This window comes from Chiloscyllium plagiosum, chromosome 3, assembly GCF_004010195.1.
Source record: "Chiloscyllium plagiosum isolate BGI_BamShark_2017 chromosome 3, ASM401019v2, whole genome shotgun sequence".
Taxonomy (NCBI): Eukaryota; Metazoa; Chordata; class Chondrichthyes; order Orectolobiformes; family Hemiscylliidae; genus Chiloscyllium; species Chiloscyllium plagiosum.
The window spans coordinates 56,795,581-56,811,917 of NC_057712.1; the positions used below are offsets into that span (position 1 = coordinate 56,795,581).

At 41.1% G+C, this 16,337-nt stretch overlaps 1 protein-coding gene across 8 annotated transcripts in view; it reads left to right on the plus strand.

The window, feature by feature from the left end:
• ccm2 (CCM2 scaffold protein) overlaps positions 1–16,337 on the plus strand; it is a 147,773-nt gene that overhangs the window by 6,966 nt on the left and 124,470 nt on the right. The window contains exon 1 of one of the 8 annotated variants that reach the window (XM_043682476.1): positions 3,583–4,542. The exons of 1 other annotated variant lie outside the window; for it this stretch is intronic. In XM_043682476.1, coding sequence (XP_043538411.1) covers positions 4,513–4,542 — 30 coding nt within the window. In that variant the 5' untranslated portion in view covers positions 3,583–4,512. Of the gene's footprint in view, positions 1–3,582; positions 4,543–16,337 lie in introns of those variants that run through there. 6 more of the 8 variants (XM_043682478.1, XM_043682487.1, XM_043682488.1 and 3 more) reach the window with 6 other exon arrangements.

Consider the following 16,337-nt stretch of genomic DNA (forward strand, 5'->3'; position numbering starts at 1 on the left):
TCTGACCAATAAAGGAAAGCATACCAAACGCCTTCTTCACTATCCTATCTACCTGCGACTCCACTTTCAAGGAGCTATGAACTTGCACTCCAAGGTCTCTTTGTTCAGCAATACTCCCTGTGACCTTACCATTAAGTGTATAAGTCCTGCTAAGATTTGCTTTCCCAAAATGCAGACCCTCACATCTATCTGAATTAAACTCCATCTGCCACCTCTCAGTCCATTGGCCCATCTGGTCAGGATCCCGTTGTAATCTGAGGTAACCTTCTTTGCTGTCCACTACACCTCCAATTTTGGTGTCATCTGCAAACTTACTAACTGTACCTCTTATGCTCTCATGCAAATCATTGATGTAAATGACAAAAAGTAGAGGGCCCAGCACCAATCTTTGTGGCACTCCACTGATCACAGGCCTCCAGTCTGAAAAACAACCCTACACCACCACCCTCTGTCTTCTACCTTTGAGCCAGTTCTGTATCCAAATGGCTAGTTCTCCCACTATTTCATGAGATCTAAATTTGCTAATCAGTCTCCAATGGGGAACCTTGTCGCACGCCTTACTGAAGTCCATATAGATCACATCTACTGCTCTGCCCTCATCAATCCTCTTTGTTACTTCTTCAAAAAACTCAATCAAGCTTGTGAGACATGATTTCCCACGCACAAAACCATGTTGACTATCCCGAATCCGTCCTTGCCTTTCCAAATACATGTACATCCTGTCTCTCAGGATTCCCTCCAACAACTTGCCCACCACCGATGTCAGGCTCACCGGTCTATAGTTCCCTGGCTTGTCTTTATAGACCTTCTTAAACAGTGGCACCACGTTTGGCAAACTCCAGTCTTCCGGCACCTCACCTATGACTATCGATGATACAAATATCTCAGCAAGAGGCCCAGCAATCACTTCTCTAGCTTCCCACAGAGTTCTCGTATGCCAACCTCCAGTCTTCTGCCACCTCCAGGTTACGTAAGTTAATTCTTTAAATAAATAAGTCGATACCCTCCAAACCTTTGTACAATCTAACACATGCCACTGTTCAAACTTAAGACTCAAGGAACTAATCGTGATGATATTGCTTTGAATCTTAAATCCCAAGTGCGAACACTACCATGAAAGAAGTTTGGAATTTAGGAAGTTGATTTCTTCAAGGATTTCAGTGAAATTACAATAGGCAAATTTCATGTAAATAACATATTTATTCCTCAAATAGTAGAGTCTATCAAATGCAAATCTGCCTTTTCAACTCAAGAGAAAACAGTTCTCAATAAGACTTTAATATTCAATGACTATAAACAGATCATAAGGTCAGGCTCGACAAGTTTATTTTTATTTTCCTTGGTTCACATTGACATATTATCAGTTCATTGTACTTTCTGAGGGTTTCTGTAGTGAAGAGCTTGATTCTGTTAAAGACTTTGTTGAAAAAAAACTAGTAATTCTCAAGTATTGATGTAATCAAGATGCTAATTTGACTATAAATGTTTGTGCCTACTTAAAAACTAATTTCAAGTGATTCAAAAACACTGAGAGAAAATTCAGAGGCACACTGAAATAACTTTTGTTTGCAGAGTTGTTTTTGCGTTCTAATTTAATTTGTTAATTATTGGAGTGGAGAAAAGGTTGTTGAATAACCAAGAAATATCCAATCTATGGAAGAAGTCAGTTCTTTGTCACACTGTGAAGAAGATAATGCAGTGGTAATCTTCTGAACTCATAATCATAAAGGCCAGGTTCTGGGCATTTGGGTTCAAATCACACCTGATAGGATTTACTGAATTTGGAGTTGAAAGTTAGTCTTGTGTATTGTTTCTGTGGTGTAGTGGTTTGCACATTGGCTTTACATGTGAAAGGGTGCAGGTTTGAAGCCAACAGAAACATTTATGTGAATTGCTGGTGTTACAGTGGAGAGCTGTCATCTCATTTACTCTTGCTTTTCAATACAGTATTGTGGCAGCCATGATGTGGAGGTGCCAGTGTTGGACTAGGGTAGACAGTTAAAAATCACATAACACCCAGGTTATCGTCCAACAGGTTTAGTTGGAAGTACTTTCAGAGTGCGCTCCAAAAGCTAGTACTTCCAACTAAACCTGTTGAACTTTAACCTGGTGTTGCGTGATTTTTAACTTCAATATTGTGAGCTCTCTTGTATAGTGTTTCTGCCTTGGACCAGACAGACCTGGGTTCAAGTCTCACCTGCTCCAGAGGAATGTAATAACATCTCTGAACAGGGAGAAAGTGAAGACTGCAGGTGCTGGAGATCAGAGTCGAGCTTGTGATGTTGTGCTTTTCCAGCATCACCCTCTCAACATTTCCAAACTGGTTAATTAGAAAAGTTAGCCTTATTATTGCATTGCCCTTAATGACTGTGCACATAAACTGAATAATTGGAAACATGGGTGATTTAATGGCGGTGGTTAATACTCGACATGTGCCACAGGTGATTTGATAGTGGAAAACTTCATTCAGTTGTGTGATGGAGTCCCTACCCCTGGGTTGAGAGGCTTGGGTTCAAGACTCCAGAGGTGTGTAATAACATTTCTGAATAGGTTGATAAGAATTCTTTAAAGAATTTTTTAAAAATCAACTGTGTGATGGGCCCTCTTTTGGTGCAGTGGTAGTGTCCCTACCCTTGGACTGAGAGGTCTGGGTTCAAGTCCCACCTGCTTTTAAGGTGTATCAACTGATTAGAAAAATAATCAACTGACTTTCCTCATTCCTGAAGAAGGGCTTATGCCTGAAATGTCGATTCTCCTGTTCCTTGGATGCTGCCTGACCTGCTGCGCTTTTCCAGCAACACATTTTCAGATTAGAAAAATAGGTCAGTTGTGTGATATGGGGCGTCTTGTGGCACAGTGGTAATGTCCCTACCCCAGAGAGCAGCTGAGAGTCAACCACATTGCTGTGGCTCTGGAGTCACATATAGGCCAGACCAGATAAAGATGGCAGATTTCCTTCCCTAAAGGACATTAGTGAACCAGATGGGTTTTTCCAACAATTGACAATGGTTTCATGGTCATCAGTTGACTCTTAATTCTAGATTTTTTTATTGAATTCAAATTCCACCATCTGCTGCCGTGGGATTCGAACCCAGGTCCCCAGAACATTACTCATTTTAAATAAAAAAGAACCTGAAATGACATCACCCACCTTAAGAAACCAAGACCAATAAATAGAGAGGCAGGACATACCCACCAGTGCTTCACCAGAGGCTCTCACTGATGATAAAATGTCTGAAAACAAACTTTCCAACTCAGTAAGTTAACTTACATCCATATTATTGTGGATTAATAGAGGAGTTAAGCCATCACCTCCCTCTATTGCTTCACAGTGATATTTCTTGAAAGCATAAATTCCTGAAATAAGTCCAAACAGAAATGGTAAATTTTTCAGAAGTGAACTGCTGGAAAAATTCAAATGTCAATTATTTATTTTATTTATTTTTTAGTCCAAAAAAAAACTAGAAACCTAAAATGTTAATAATTCATTAGATTGCACTTCTAATGGAAAAGTTCAACATTTTTTAGCCAAACATATTCTTTGACCATGGTTTCATATCTGTATCAGCTTGTTTTTCCTCCTATAAATAACAGCAAAAAGCATTGGATAAACTTCTTGAAACGTCTTACTGGATTTAAATATGAATTCTTTCTTCACACGTGTTGTAAGCGCTGCTGACCTCCAGCATGCACAGTATTTTGTTTCTATTTGTAATGCCTCTTAAGGCCCATCAATTTTTCCCCAATACAAGTGAAACAAAATTTAGTTTTATGACAAAGTTCACATTATTTGCATTCAGATCTGGATTGTTTTGAAGCTGGAGGTAGAATTTGAATAGTAACTGAGCGGAATGGATAAAGACCGCATCTTTTTGTCACGCTCCGCTGCGAGGGACGAGTGGGGACCGTCCTATTTACTTTTCTTCATATCGTACCCCAGTCTTCCTGAAGGTGGCGCCCTGAAGATGATTGGTCGCTGAACCACGGCGGACGGTGAAACGCACTCAGCCCTTGCTGGTCGAGGGCGGAGGTTCCGGCAGCGGATGCCCCCTTCCGGTCGGGACGGGGATTAGGAGGTGCAACGGTGGAAACTTCTTGGCGGCTGGGAGGAGGAGGAGGAGGAAGAGGGTTGGCGGCGGAGGCCCCCTGGCGGTTTGGAAGAAAAGGAGGAGCAGCAGCGGTTGAGGGCCCCTGGCGGCCTGGAGGAGGAGTTGCTGCAGCTGAGGCGATAGTCCCCTCGAACTGACCCAGTGTGAGCTGGGAAGGCACGCCCAAGATGGCGGCAGGATTGAAAAGTTGTTCTCGGCGGTGTGTGCTCTGACCGGGGTGGGTAGGGAAGGGACAGCGTGGTCCAGGGAAGCCAGTGTCTAGTCCACACAACGAATGGGCGGCTAGGCCTGGGTTGGAGTGGTTGTCTGATGTCGCTGCCGTAATGTCAGTGTGGGCGGGAGTCGGTTTTCTTTTCGCCGTCACCCTGGTTGTAAGGAGTTACCGCTGGTTCTTCAGCTAGAAATGGAGGATGATGCGAAGAAAGGTAAAAAGGTGAGAGTCGTCCGCGGTGTAAATTGAGGTGATGAAAGAACGAGGGAGGCCCCCAATTATCGGCGGTATCTGGTTATCGCCAGTACTGGGTGTGGGTCTGTTGAGCGGCCGGAGTGTTGACCTGGAGCACTTCATTAGGATTGGGTCCAAAAAGGGCCTGTGGTCGCGGGGGAGGCTAGGTAAGAACATCTTTAGTAGCTTCTCAAAATTGCTAACACGAAATTTTGTGTTTTTCCCCCTAAAAAGGGAGGGGGTGGTTTATATAGTTTGTAATTTTGGTGTTGCCTCGTCTTAAAATAGACGAAACTTGTTGAAGGATTTACGTTTTCTCCTTTTTTTTTGAAAACAAAAGTTTTTCAGATGTAGTTGTTTAAACTTTGGAGATGATCAGTAAAAGGCGTTTTGTTACTCCTTTGGGTTGGGCTGCTTTTCAACGGTGAGTTTTTTTCTGATGTCCGCTGGGAGCTGGAGGCGGTGGCACTTCAGCGGCTGCTGCTGTTGAAACTGATCGAGAGCAACTCCACGGTGTCTTCCCACCCAGCCCGAAATGTAAACAAATTTCCAGCACGCCCTGCTTCACTTCCACTGTCTGCAGTACTTTGCTTTTTATTTAGAGATATTTGACAGCGGACTTTTTTGCCGTGAAGAATTAACGTACAGCTGTTGAAGTAACAGCTTCACGTGAAAATATTGTAGTTAGTGTGTTCTTGTTTCATTCAGTTGATAACGGTGGCGTTGTTTATTGTATAGAAGTCTGCAATCTCATGCGGAGATTTTTTTGTGCAACTTGATTAGGCAGATGTTCAAAACAGTGACTCTTTGCAAACTTTTTGATCGGAACTATTATTTCAGACGACTCGTCGGTCGCACTAGCACGTTTTGCGTTTTTAGGAATTTCTATACGGTATCGAATCTAGTTATGTCTTCACGTAAGACAGCTTTAACCGTGCTCTCATTCCAAGCGCTGATAATTCTGTTAGAATCCTAGAATCCCTGCAGATGTTCGTCAAGTCTCTATCGACGCTCCGAAGAAGATCCCACCCAGACCCTCCGCCTAACCCCAGGTTTGCCATGTTCGCCTAACCTGTACATCTTTGGACTGTAGGAGTAAACCGGAGCACCCGGTTTAGAAACCCATCCAGACGCTGGAACGTGTAAATGCTACACAGTTGGCCAAGTCTGACATTGATCCGGGGTCTCTGGCATTGTGAGGCGATGGTGCCAACCACTCAGTCACCTGTTCTCCTTGAGTATTCGAAATCAATAATTTCACATTTTAGTTAATGTCTATTTACATTTACCTACCTTAAAACTTTTCACCCTTTCTGCTCAGGTCAGCAGTTTTTTTATCCCTTCGCAACGTTTTTCATTTAGACTTTCAGATAATGGGGTGAAAAATGCTGTAACCTTTTATGTCCTAGATTTGAACAGAAATAAATAGTATGTTCTGTCCTCTAATTTAGGTGCCCAAAGATGCATGCTGGGTATCTCATTATTTCATGATTCACTTTTGCTTTTGTTATTATTCTCCTTAAATACAAAGTCAAGAATTTTATGACAGATCAGTTTGAAACATTAACTATTTTTCTTTCCAGTGCTGTCTGACCAATGAATTTACAGCACCTTTTTTCAGGTTGGCACCATCTACAGCATTGTGCTTTTGTCAGATTTTTTTACCCACTCATTTGATATTGTTATTACCTACAATTTTGTGAACTAGGGTCACTCTGCTGCAACATTTCACTGGAAACTTGGCAATGTCACATTATTTTGAAAGATATCTGCCTCCAGTCTGCAAACTTGGAATCTTATCTGTTTGCTAAATTGCATTTCTTATGGTATCTGAATTCCAAACAGTTAATTTGTGCTTTACAGTTCTTGATGCAGCAGAATCATAGAGATGAATAGCATGGAAACAGACCCTCTGATCCGAATTGTCCACGCTAATCAGATATCCTAAATTAATCTATTTGCTAGCATTTGGCCTGTATTCCTGTAGACCTTTCATATTCATGTATCCATCCAGATGCCTTTTAAGTATTACAATTCTACCAGCTTCCACCACTACCTCTGGCACTTCATTCCATATACACACTATCCTCTATGTGAAAATTGCCCCTTTGGTTCCTTATAAATCTTTTCCCCTCTCTGACCTCCTAGTTTTGGATTCCTGGGGAAAGACCTTGACTGTTCACCCTATGCATGCCCTCAGATTTTATAAACATCGCGAAGGTCACCCCTCAGCCTCTGGTCTAGGGAAAATAGCTCCAGCCTATTCAGTCTGTCCCCATAGCTCAAACCCTCCAACCCCAGCAGCATCTTCATCAATCTTCTCTGTATAACAATTGGTAATCTTGCATAGACCATTGAATTGAGCCACATAACATTTGAACTTTGTCCTAAGTTCTTATTCAGAGGTGTCTTAATATTTGCAGATGGACTGGCTGGTTGCTAGTTCATAGTGCTTCTTTCAACAGATACAAATAGAAACTCTATGTTCCGAATAGGTGGCTCTAAACTTAACATAAGGAGGGGGACAAACTGAAGTTCAACTCTGCATTAACCATCATGGTCTCTGGCCTGTGTTGCTGTAAGTTAACAATACCATGCTAGTATTCCATTATGGGGAAAGTGTTCAATGGAAAATGGGTAGACTGTCAGTTGTGAAGCATTTCCTTTGAGCCCTGGCATTGAGTCTGATATTTAGAAGCTAATATCTTCACATTTCTAGGCTTTACAATAAATCAACAGGAATCTCAGGATGTTGCACTCATTGCCCTTATTGCAAAAACTACACGTGCAGATGTAATATTCCAAGCTGCACTTCTGTCCCTAGTCTGCATCGCAGGTTGAACTAAACAGTTTTGTAGCTTGTCCTATTTGACGTTGGGTTGACCTCTTTCTGTACAAAACCATGAATTCCCCCTCTTGGGATTTTATCATAGCATTAATGTAGTGCAAAGATATTGGCTGTTCTTTAAATTTAATGTCATAGTGGTTCTCTAGAATTAATTGCCCACTCTAATCTTAGTTACACTAAATATCTTTAGACTAGAAATCTTGACACTGAAGTCCCTTTTAAATCGTCACTAGAGATAATGGATGTAAGTTTGCTCACTGAGGTGGAAGGTTCATTTTCAGATGTTTCGTCACCATATTAGTAACGTCATCAGTCACCCTCTGGAGCACTGGTGTTAGTGATCTGTTTTCTATTTGGTTAGGTTTCCTTGGGTTGGTGATGTCATTTTGTGTTCTTTTTCTGAGGGTGGTAAATGGGGTCCAAATCAATAGTGTTCTGGTTAGAATGCCAAGCTTCTAGGAATTCTCGTGTCTCTCTGTTTGGCTTGTCCTAGGATGGATGTCTTGTTCCAGTCGAAGTGGTGTCCTTTCTCATCTGTGTGTTAGGATGCCAGTGAGAGTGGTCATGTCAGGATAAGATATTGGATTCCTAGCAGAGGCAGTAATGCAGAGACTCTAACAGCTTTGTCAACCATCCAACCCAAACTTTGGATCCGCTACATGGATGACACCTTTATCATCATGAAATGAAATAAATTAGAGGAAACTTTCAAGACCATTAATAGCCTTACGAGCATAAAATTCACGAAAGAAGAGGGAAACAGCAACAACCTGCCACCCATAGATGTCACAATAGAGCGAACAGCCAATGGGGAACTTCAAACCAGCATCTACAGGAAAGCAACATATATGGATGAAATACTGAACTACAGATAGAATCATCCCAACATTAAAACATTATTTCAATGAGCCACGACACACTGCAGCGCAGAGGAAAATCACATACAGAGTATTCAAAAACAACGGGTACTCCATGAAGTCTGCTGATTTCTTAGCAACCAACCCAAAGAAGCAGACAGTGTCCAGAAACCATAGCCACTCTCCCCTACATCAAAGACATCTCAGAAATGACTGCCAGACTACTCAGACTTCGTGGCATCACAGTAGCCCTCAAACCCACCAACACACTGAAATAGCAGCTAATGAACTTGAAAGACCCTATACAGACAACAAGCAAAACTAATTTCATTTATGAAATACCTTGCAAGAACTGTAACACATTACATTGGACAAACGGGTAGAAAATCTAGCCACCAGGATACATGTACATCAACTAGCCACAAAAAGACACAACTCACTCTCACTAGTATCCTTACGTACAGATAAGGAAGGACACCACTTCAACTGGGACAACACATCCATCCTAGGACAAGCCAAGCAGACGCACAAGAATTCCTAGAAGCATGGCATTCCAACCGCAACTCTACCAACAAACACTGACTTGGATCCCATTTACCACCCTCTGAGAAAAAGAACAGGAATTGAAATCACCACAGAAAATTACATCACCAACCCAATGAAACCTAAATGCACATAGAAAGTGGATCACTGGAGGCTCAGTGGTGTTGTTCCCTCGTATGGTGATGAGACATCTGACAATGAACCTTCTAGCTTTGTGAGCAAACTTAAACCTAGAACCTCAACCTGAGCTATAAATCTTCAGCTCACTAACTAGGGTTAATGGTCTCCATGGAGATGTTTTCTCAGTAAATCTGAGGGATAGTAATGCATTAGGGTAGTGAGATGGGCAAAACAGCAATAGAATCGTAGAATGGCTTTAATACAGAGTGAAACCATTCAGCCAGTCATGTCTGTACAATTTTTAGCTTTTCCTTTTATTGACCATTTTTATTCTCCCTTCAAAAGGGTTTCACCAAAGCAAATAATTAAAATTGAACTTGCCTTTACTTGTTTAGACAGTATATTCCAGATCTTAATTAGTTACTGCACTTAATTTTTTTTTCACTTGTGCATTTGTCTTGCCTTTTAACTCAATCTTTTGGGTTCTTAATCTTTTGTTCCACAGAGGGAACAGTTCTCTCTCTACTCCTCTGCCTAGCAAAACCTTTTATTTTGAAAAATTAAATACCCTCTGATCTTCAAGGAAAATACTTCAGATTGCCCAGTTTATCCATGCAACTGAGCTCTCTCTAAAACATTAATCCTTCCTCATGATTATCAATACCTGGGCACAGTACTGCAGTTGACTTAATTGCTACACCAATGTTTTTTGTACATGTCATTAGTCATTTACCTTAATCCTTGTTTGTGCTGTATGAGTTCCTTGGGGTAGTGTCCTATACCCAACTATCTTCAGCTGCTTCATCAATTAGTTCCTCTATTGTGAGGTCACAGCTAGGGGTATCTGGACTTCAAACACTATTCAATGCCATCTGTACTCGGACACTGAAGTACAGATGGCATTGGAAACAATAAGGACTGCCAGTGCTGGAAGTCAGAGTTTTCAGATGTGAAACTTAAAGAACACAGCAGATTAGACAGCACCCAAGGAGTAGGAAAGGTTTTGGCCCAGAACATTGGTTTTTGTGATCCTCTGCGTTCTGACCTGCTGTTCTCTTCCAGCTTCACATCTATCAATGTGAAATATGCAGAAAGACCTAGGCTGCATCCAGCCTTTGGTATGTCATGTCTCTAGGTTATAACCCCAAAGTACTGTGTATATTTTTAACATAATCCCAAGCTGCCTTTTTACTAGGGAGGATAGTCAAAAATTCCTGTAGATGGAAATTCTGCCTCTGTCTGAAAACGACCTGTAGAATGTTATACTGTGGATACAAAGAGCCATTTACAACATTTAAAAGACGTTAGGACCGGTACATGAAAGGATTTAAAGGGATATGGGGCTAGTTCAGTTTAGGAAACCTGGAAGACATGGATGAATTGTGCTAAGGCTCAGTTTCCATGCCGTATAACTTTTAAGGGTAATCATTAAATGCTAGTCTTGCCTACTCCATCTGCATCCCAGTAATATTTAGACATATTATTGACTTAGAATATGTTCACTACAGAAGGCCCAACTATTCCAGTGCTTTGGAATATGTTAAGATATTGTGCCTGCCTTGATCTCTTCTGGGAACAATTTACATCTGCTTCAAGTATTTATTTTTTTTCCACAAGTGTTTACCCCAACTACTCCCTGTGGTAATCATTGAGCTCCACAGATTCTGTATAATTAAATGCCTCTTTACTTACTTCTCAACTGCAAGCTGAGTCCCTGTGAGTGGATGACAATTGGGTGGGAAAAAGTCTTATCTTAAGTCAGGAATCCAAGTTGTTCTTTAGTTTTAAAAACTGTTAAACCTCATTCAATCTAAAATCATCATGTTCCTTTAAAAACTGTCACCATACCTTAAAGCAAAGCTTATGAAATTTATTTTCTTGGATTTCAATGGTCTAAACTAGTATAAAATGCTGATACCATCATATATCCTTTGTTACTTCTAGACCTAAATGCTCTGACACCACCTTGTTAGTTGGCCTCCCATGCTTATGCCCACACTTGGTTATTCAAATTTATGTCTGCATCTGTAACTGCAAAGTCATCCATCACTGTGTTAATTAACCTACCTCCCAGTCAAACAAATCCCTCCATGACTATACATTTGCCTATCTTTAATCTGCTGCAACATTGTAAACTGCTGTGAGATCTATATTCTTCTAATTCTGAACTCTTGAGCATCGTCCATTAGTGGTCATGCTGTAGTGTTCATGGTGCGAATCTACAGAATTACTTTGCTAAATCTTTCTGTTTACTCTTTTTTTTGAGATGCTGCTTTTGAATATGATCTCTTTAAAATATTTTTTGCTCATCTGCCTAACATCTCTAGTAATGCGCTTCGTGTCACTTACATTTACATTGCCCCAAGGCAATTCACATGAGTTCTTAACTTGTTCACCTTTTTTTGTTTTTAAGACAGCTTTGTTTGTCGCATACAAGTCATTCTGCTATAACACATTTCATTAACATGAATTCACTAACCTGATTTGACTAATTGAGGACACTGTCTCGGAAGCACAAACTTTTAAAATGTGTATTGGCTGTAACACGATTACATTGCTTTAGAAATGGCGCTTAAAGCATTGGCACTCTTTTTCAACAATGCAGTTTGCACAAGAATGTGACTTTGTTTGTTTGTTTGTTTCTTTGAGTTGGTTTTTAAATTGATCTTAAACTGCAGGAGTAAAATTTATATTTGAGGCTTTGATCAATATTTGAAGATCAATATTCTGAAATTATGACTAAAATGAGCATTTTAACAAATATCTGATTATATAGGAACAAATCTAAGCTAAACAACCAGCACTTGGTGTCCAGCCCAAATATCTGAGACTACTAAAAGTGACTTTAGAAATCAGTCTGCATTTTTAGCAATACAGAAAAAAAAATTCCCATGCAAAACTTGCGCTGAATTTGTTTAATGTTTGAATCTATATAAGCTGTAGGGTATTGATTGAAACACTTAGCAATTAAGATGTCTACTTTCACTTGTTGCAAGCTATAATACTTTTCCATTCTTTTCTGTTTTATTTAACTAGGCTAGTTCTACCTATGTTTAGAGCAAGACAGCTTCTGCCTCTTTTGAACCCCTTTTTAAAAACTATGGTACATAGCTTTTAAACTAAAGTACATTTTATAATTTTCAATTTCAATAAAGAAAGGAATAATTGCAAAAACCTGAACCACCTAACACCCTTGCAACTCGAGAGGAATGATATCTTGCCATTGTTTGGCAATCGGTGGTGTTGACTTTGTAGTATGGCACCTGATCGGAAAACATGAGCTTGTTTTTAATAACTTATTTTGGAACACTAATGCATTCGTGTTTGCAGAACGTCAACCAATGGTTCAGCTTTTTTTAAAAGATTCCCTACAGTGTGGAATCAGGCCCTTCGGCCCAACCAGTCCACACTGACCCTCCGAAGAGTAACCCACCCAGACCCATTTCACTCTGACTAATGCACCTAACACTATGGGCAATTTAGCATGGCCTCTTAACAATTTCAGAAGCTCCATTTGATACAACAGAAAAAGGAAAACTTTGTTTTGTCATGGGATGTGAATTTTACAAGCAGGCCTGTCCTTGGCATCAGGGAATTGTAGGATTATGGAATGACAAGATAATTTCAAGTCAAGATGGTATCTGGCTTGAAGGATAACTCAGATGGTGGCATCCCATATGTTAGCTACCCTTGCTGTCTTGGTACAGGTTTTTCAGGTTGTGTTAAGGGGTTGGCAAGTCTGTCAGTGGTCAAGTTGGACTGAGTGCCAATCCAGTAAACTGCCCTTTGCTGACACGCTTAAAACCTGCTTCAGAACGGGTGGAACTGCCTGCATTCAGGAAGGTGGCGAGCATTCTAATGCATTTCCTGGCTTGATAATTGTCGAGTGATCCATATGCCAAATTTTTAGCCTGCAGCACTTCGAAGTTACTGCATTTCAGACTTTGAACTTGACAGTTTGATGCTTACCTTGGATGCACAACTTCAGCTGGACAGGAATTTATTTGTAACTAAGTGTTAACTGCTTCAGAAAGTATGACATTTTTACAAATTATTGGATATGGGGTGAGCTAATTGTCTCTGAAATCAGTTGTGCAACCCTTGGAGCAGAGCATCCCATGCTGTAGGCCATGACCCATGTGAGCTACTATTTTGGTCAGTAGCAAGGTTAGGCAGCAGTGGCTGCTGTGGTGCTGTGATCCAAGTGTTAAAATTTGCAGGGGTTCTTGTTAAACGTTCTTGTTAAAATGTTGGTTGAGACCTGAATAGCTGATTCTCAAGGTGAGAATCCTCTTCTGAAAGGTGGATGTGTTTAATTAACACTGCTGTCTAAATAATATCATCTGGTTATTTAGATTAGTGGACGGCACGGTGGCACAATGGTTAGCACTGCTGCCTCACAGCGCCTGAGACCCGGGTTCAATTTCCGCCTCAGGCGATTGACTGTGTGGAGTTTGCACGTTCTCCCTGTGTCTGCATGGGTTTCCTCCGGGTGCTCCGGTTTCCTCCCACAGTCCAAAAGATGTGCAGGTCAGCTGAATTGGCCATGCTAAATTGCCCGTAGTGTTAGGTAAGGGGTACATGTAGGGGTATGGGTGGGTTGCGCTTCGGCGGGTCAGTGTGGACTTGTTGGGCCGAAGGGCCTGTTTCCACACTGTAATGTAATGTAAATGTAATGTAAACTAATATAAATGTAATGGTCATCTCTATGTTGACTCAAAAAGATTCTGTTCCTCACTCAGGGATTCCATCTGTGGTGATAGTATTAATTTGGAGCACTCACTAACCTCCTTGTGAACTGGTCCATGAAGTAACTTAAGTATTATAACATAGCAAACTTAAAATCATATGAAACCCACAAAATGTTAGTGACTTAAGAACTTTTCATGGTGTGGGGAATCTTTAAAAGTGAAATTGACAGAAGAATTGGGTTTTAACCTAACTGAGATTTGAATTTTTTTAATCATTCAAGTATAGTACAGCATGCTTAAATAGGCAGAGCATGGTTTAAACCATGGTTTGGCTCCTAAGTTTTCATTCTTGTATACCTGGAAATATGTAGAAAGCAATATAAATTGGAAAAATTATAGACAATAGGTGCAGGAGTAGGCCATTCAGCCCTTCGAGCCTGCATCGCCATTCAATATGATCATGGCTGATCATCCTTAATCAGTATCCTGATCCTGCCTTATCTCTGTAACCCTTGATTCCACTATCTATCCAACTCTTAAATGAATCCAGAGACTGGGCCTCCACTGCCCTCTGGGACAGAGCATTCCACACAGCCACCACTCTGGGTATCTGAGTATCTTAGCTTAAGATAAACTAGGAAGGATGTGACAAATAGGGAATACTGGGAAGCAGAAACTTTCTTCAAATATTTTAATAAAATTTTCAACCGAGGTTTAAAAGTCAACACTTGTTTTTCTTTGCTCACCAGATGCCTTGAATTTTTGCATTGATCTTGATATTGTCTTAAAGTCCTTACCTGTTCGACACACTTGTGCCTTCTTGATCAAATTCCCACTAAAATACTGAACACTCAAATACCCTTCCTGGAGTACAGTAAAATGGTTACCTCCTGTTGGGTACTATCCCTTTTCTTTTTTAAAGAACTGCTGTCATTGCCCTCTCTTCAACTAACCAGCTCCCTTTTTTTGATTTTTATCCTCATGGACGTATGCAGCATCTCCAACCTTTGTTAATTTGTCAAATCCTTGTGATGCTACCTCCCTCATTCAAGCCCATCTTTCCTCCAACTCCCATGTTAATCTTTTCAGTAATAGCTCAGTGTCAAAACCATAATGTTGCCCTCTGACAATGACCATGGTTTAGTTTTCTCCCTGTTCCTCCAGCTCACCTGCTGGTGAAACTAAACTTTGCAGATGTGGCAAACAGTGAAGATGATAGCAATCAGAAGTGGCAGAAGGAATTTAATTTGGTCAAGGCGAAGGGACAGAAAGTTAATATAAATTTCTCAGATAAGCAGGAGCAGAGGGACCAGAGGCTTCATGGATCTCTATCTATAAAGGTGGCAAGATGCAATTTTTAGTGGTTAGCAAATGATAGAATGTTGGGGTTGCTAAATAGTCTATAAACAAAAACACACAGGTTGTGATGAATCCTCTTAGAAGGCTGTTAGGACACAACTGGAGTATTGTGTCCAGTTATGATTGCCATACTTTAAGGATATGAGGCTTTTTAAAAATGTAAAGTGGTTGAAATTTGAGAGAACTGGGGTGTCTCCTTGGAAGAAAGCATGTTCAGGGAAATTTTTTTTTGATTCCCTACAGTATAGAAACAGACCCTCTGAAGAGTAACCCACCCAGACCCATTCCCCTTCCCTATAATTTACCCCTGACTAATGTACCTAACACTATGGGTGATTTAGCATGGCCAGTTCACCTGACCTGCACATCTTTGGATTGTGGGAGGAAACTGGAGCACCCGGAGGAAACCCACGCAGACACTGGGAGAATATGCAAACTCCACACAGTCAGGTATCCAATGCTGGAATCGAACTCTAGTCCCTGGCGTTGTGAGGCAACAGTGCTAACCACTGAGCTACCATGCCACCCCTGATTTTATACGTGTGATTGGTTTGTGTAAACTAGCCACAAGTTGCTCCTGTTTGTTCCTTTAAGAGGTTACACACTCTCTTTTATAGAATCACTGCAGTGTGGGAAGAAACCGTTTGGCTCATCGAGTCTGAATTGAACCTTCAGAACATCCCACCCTATCCCAGTAACCCCACATTTACCATGGCTAACCCACCTAGCCTGCACCTCACTGGACATTGTGGAGCAATTTAGCATGGCCAATTCATTTAACTTGTACATCTTTGGACTGTGGGAGGAAACCGGACCATTCGGCTGAAACCTATGCAGTCGTGGGGAGAACATGCAACTCCACCCAGACACTCTTCCACAAAATGCTTCCGGGATTGGAAGTCATAGTGAGAAGTTGAATAGGACTTAAATGATCTGGATCTCTCTCCCATTGAACGTGCTGGAAGCTGAGATTCAAAGTCAGTTTCACGGACTTTGGATAACCACTTGAGAAATAGTGACAGGGCTTAGGAATGAAGCCAGGGAATGGGACTGATTAAGTCCTATAGAAGTTCTATAGCCTGGCAGTCTGTGTTGATGCTTGACTGGATGAGCGTTCGAGGCTGGAAGTGCCTGAAGTAACGTTGGTAAAAACAATGACTGCAGATGCTGGAAACCAGATTCTGGATTAGTGGTGCTGGAAGAGCACAGCAGTTCAGGCAGCATCCCAGGAGCTTCGAAATCGACGTTTCGGGCAAAAGCCCTTCATCAGGAATAAAAGCAGTGAGCCTGGAGCATGGAGAGATAAGCTAGAAGAGGATGGGGGTGGGGAGAAAGTAGCATAGAGTACAATAGGTGAGTGGGGGA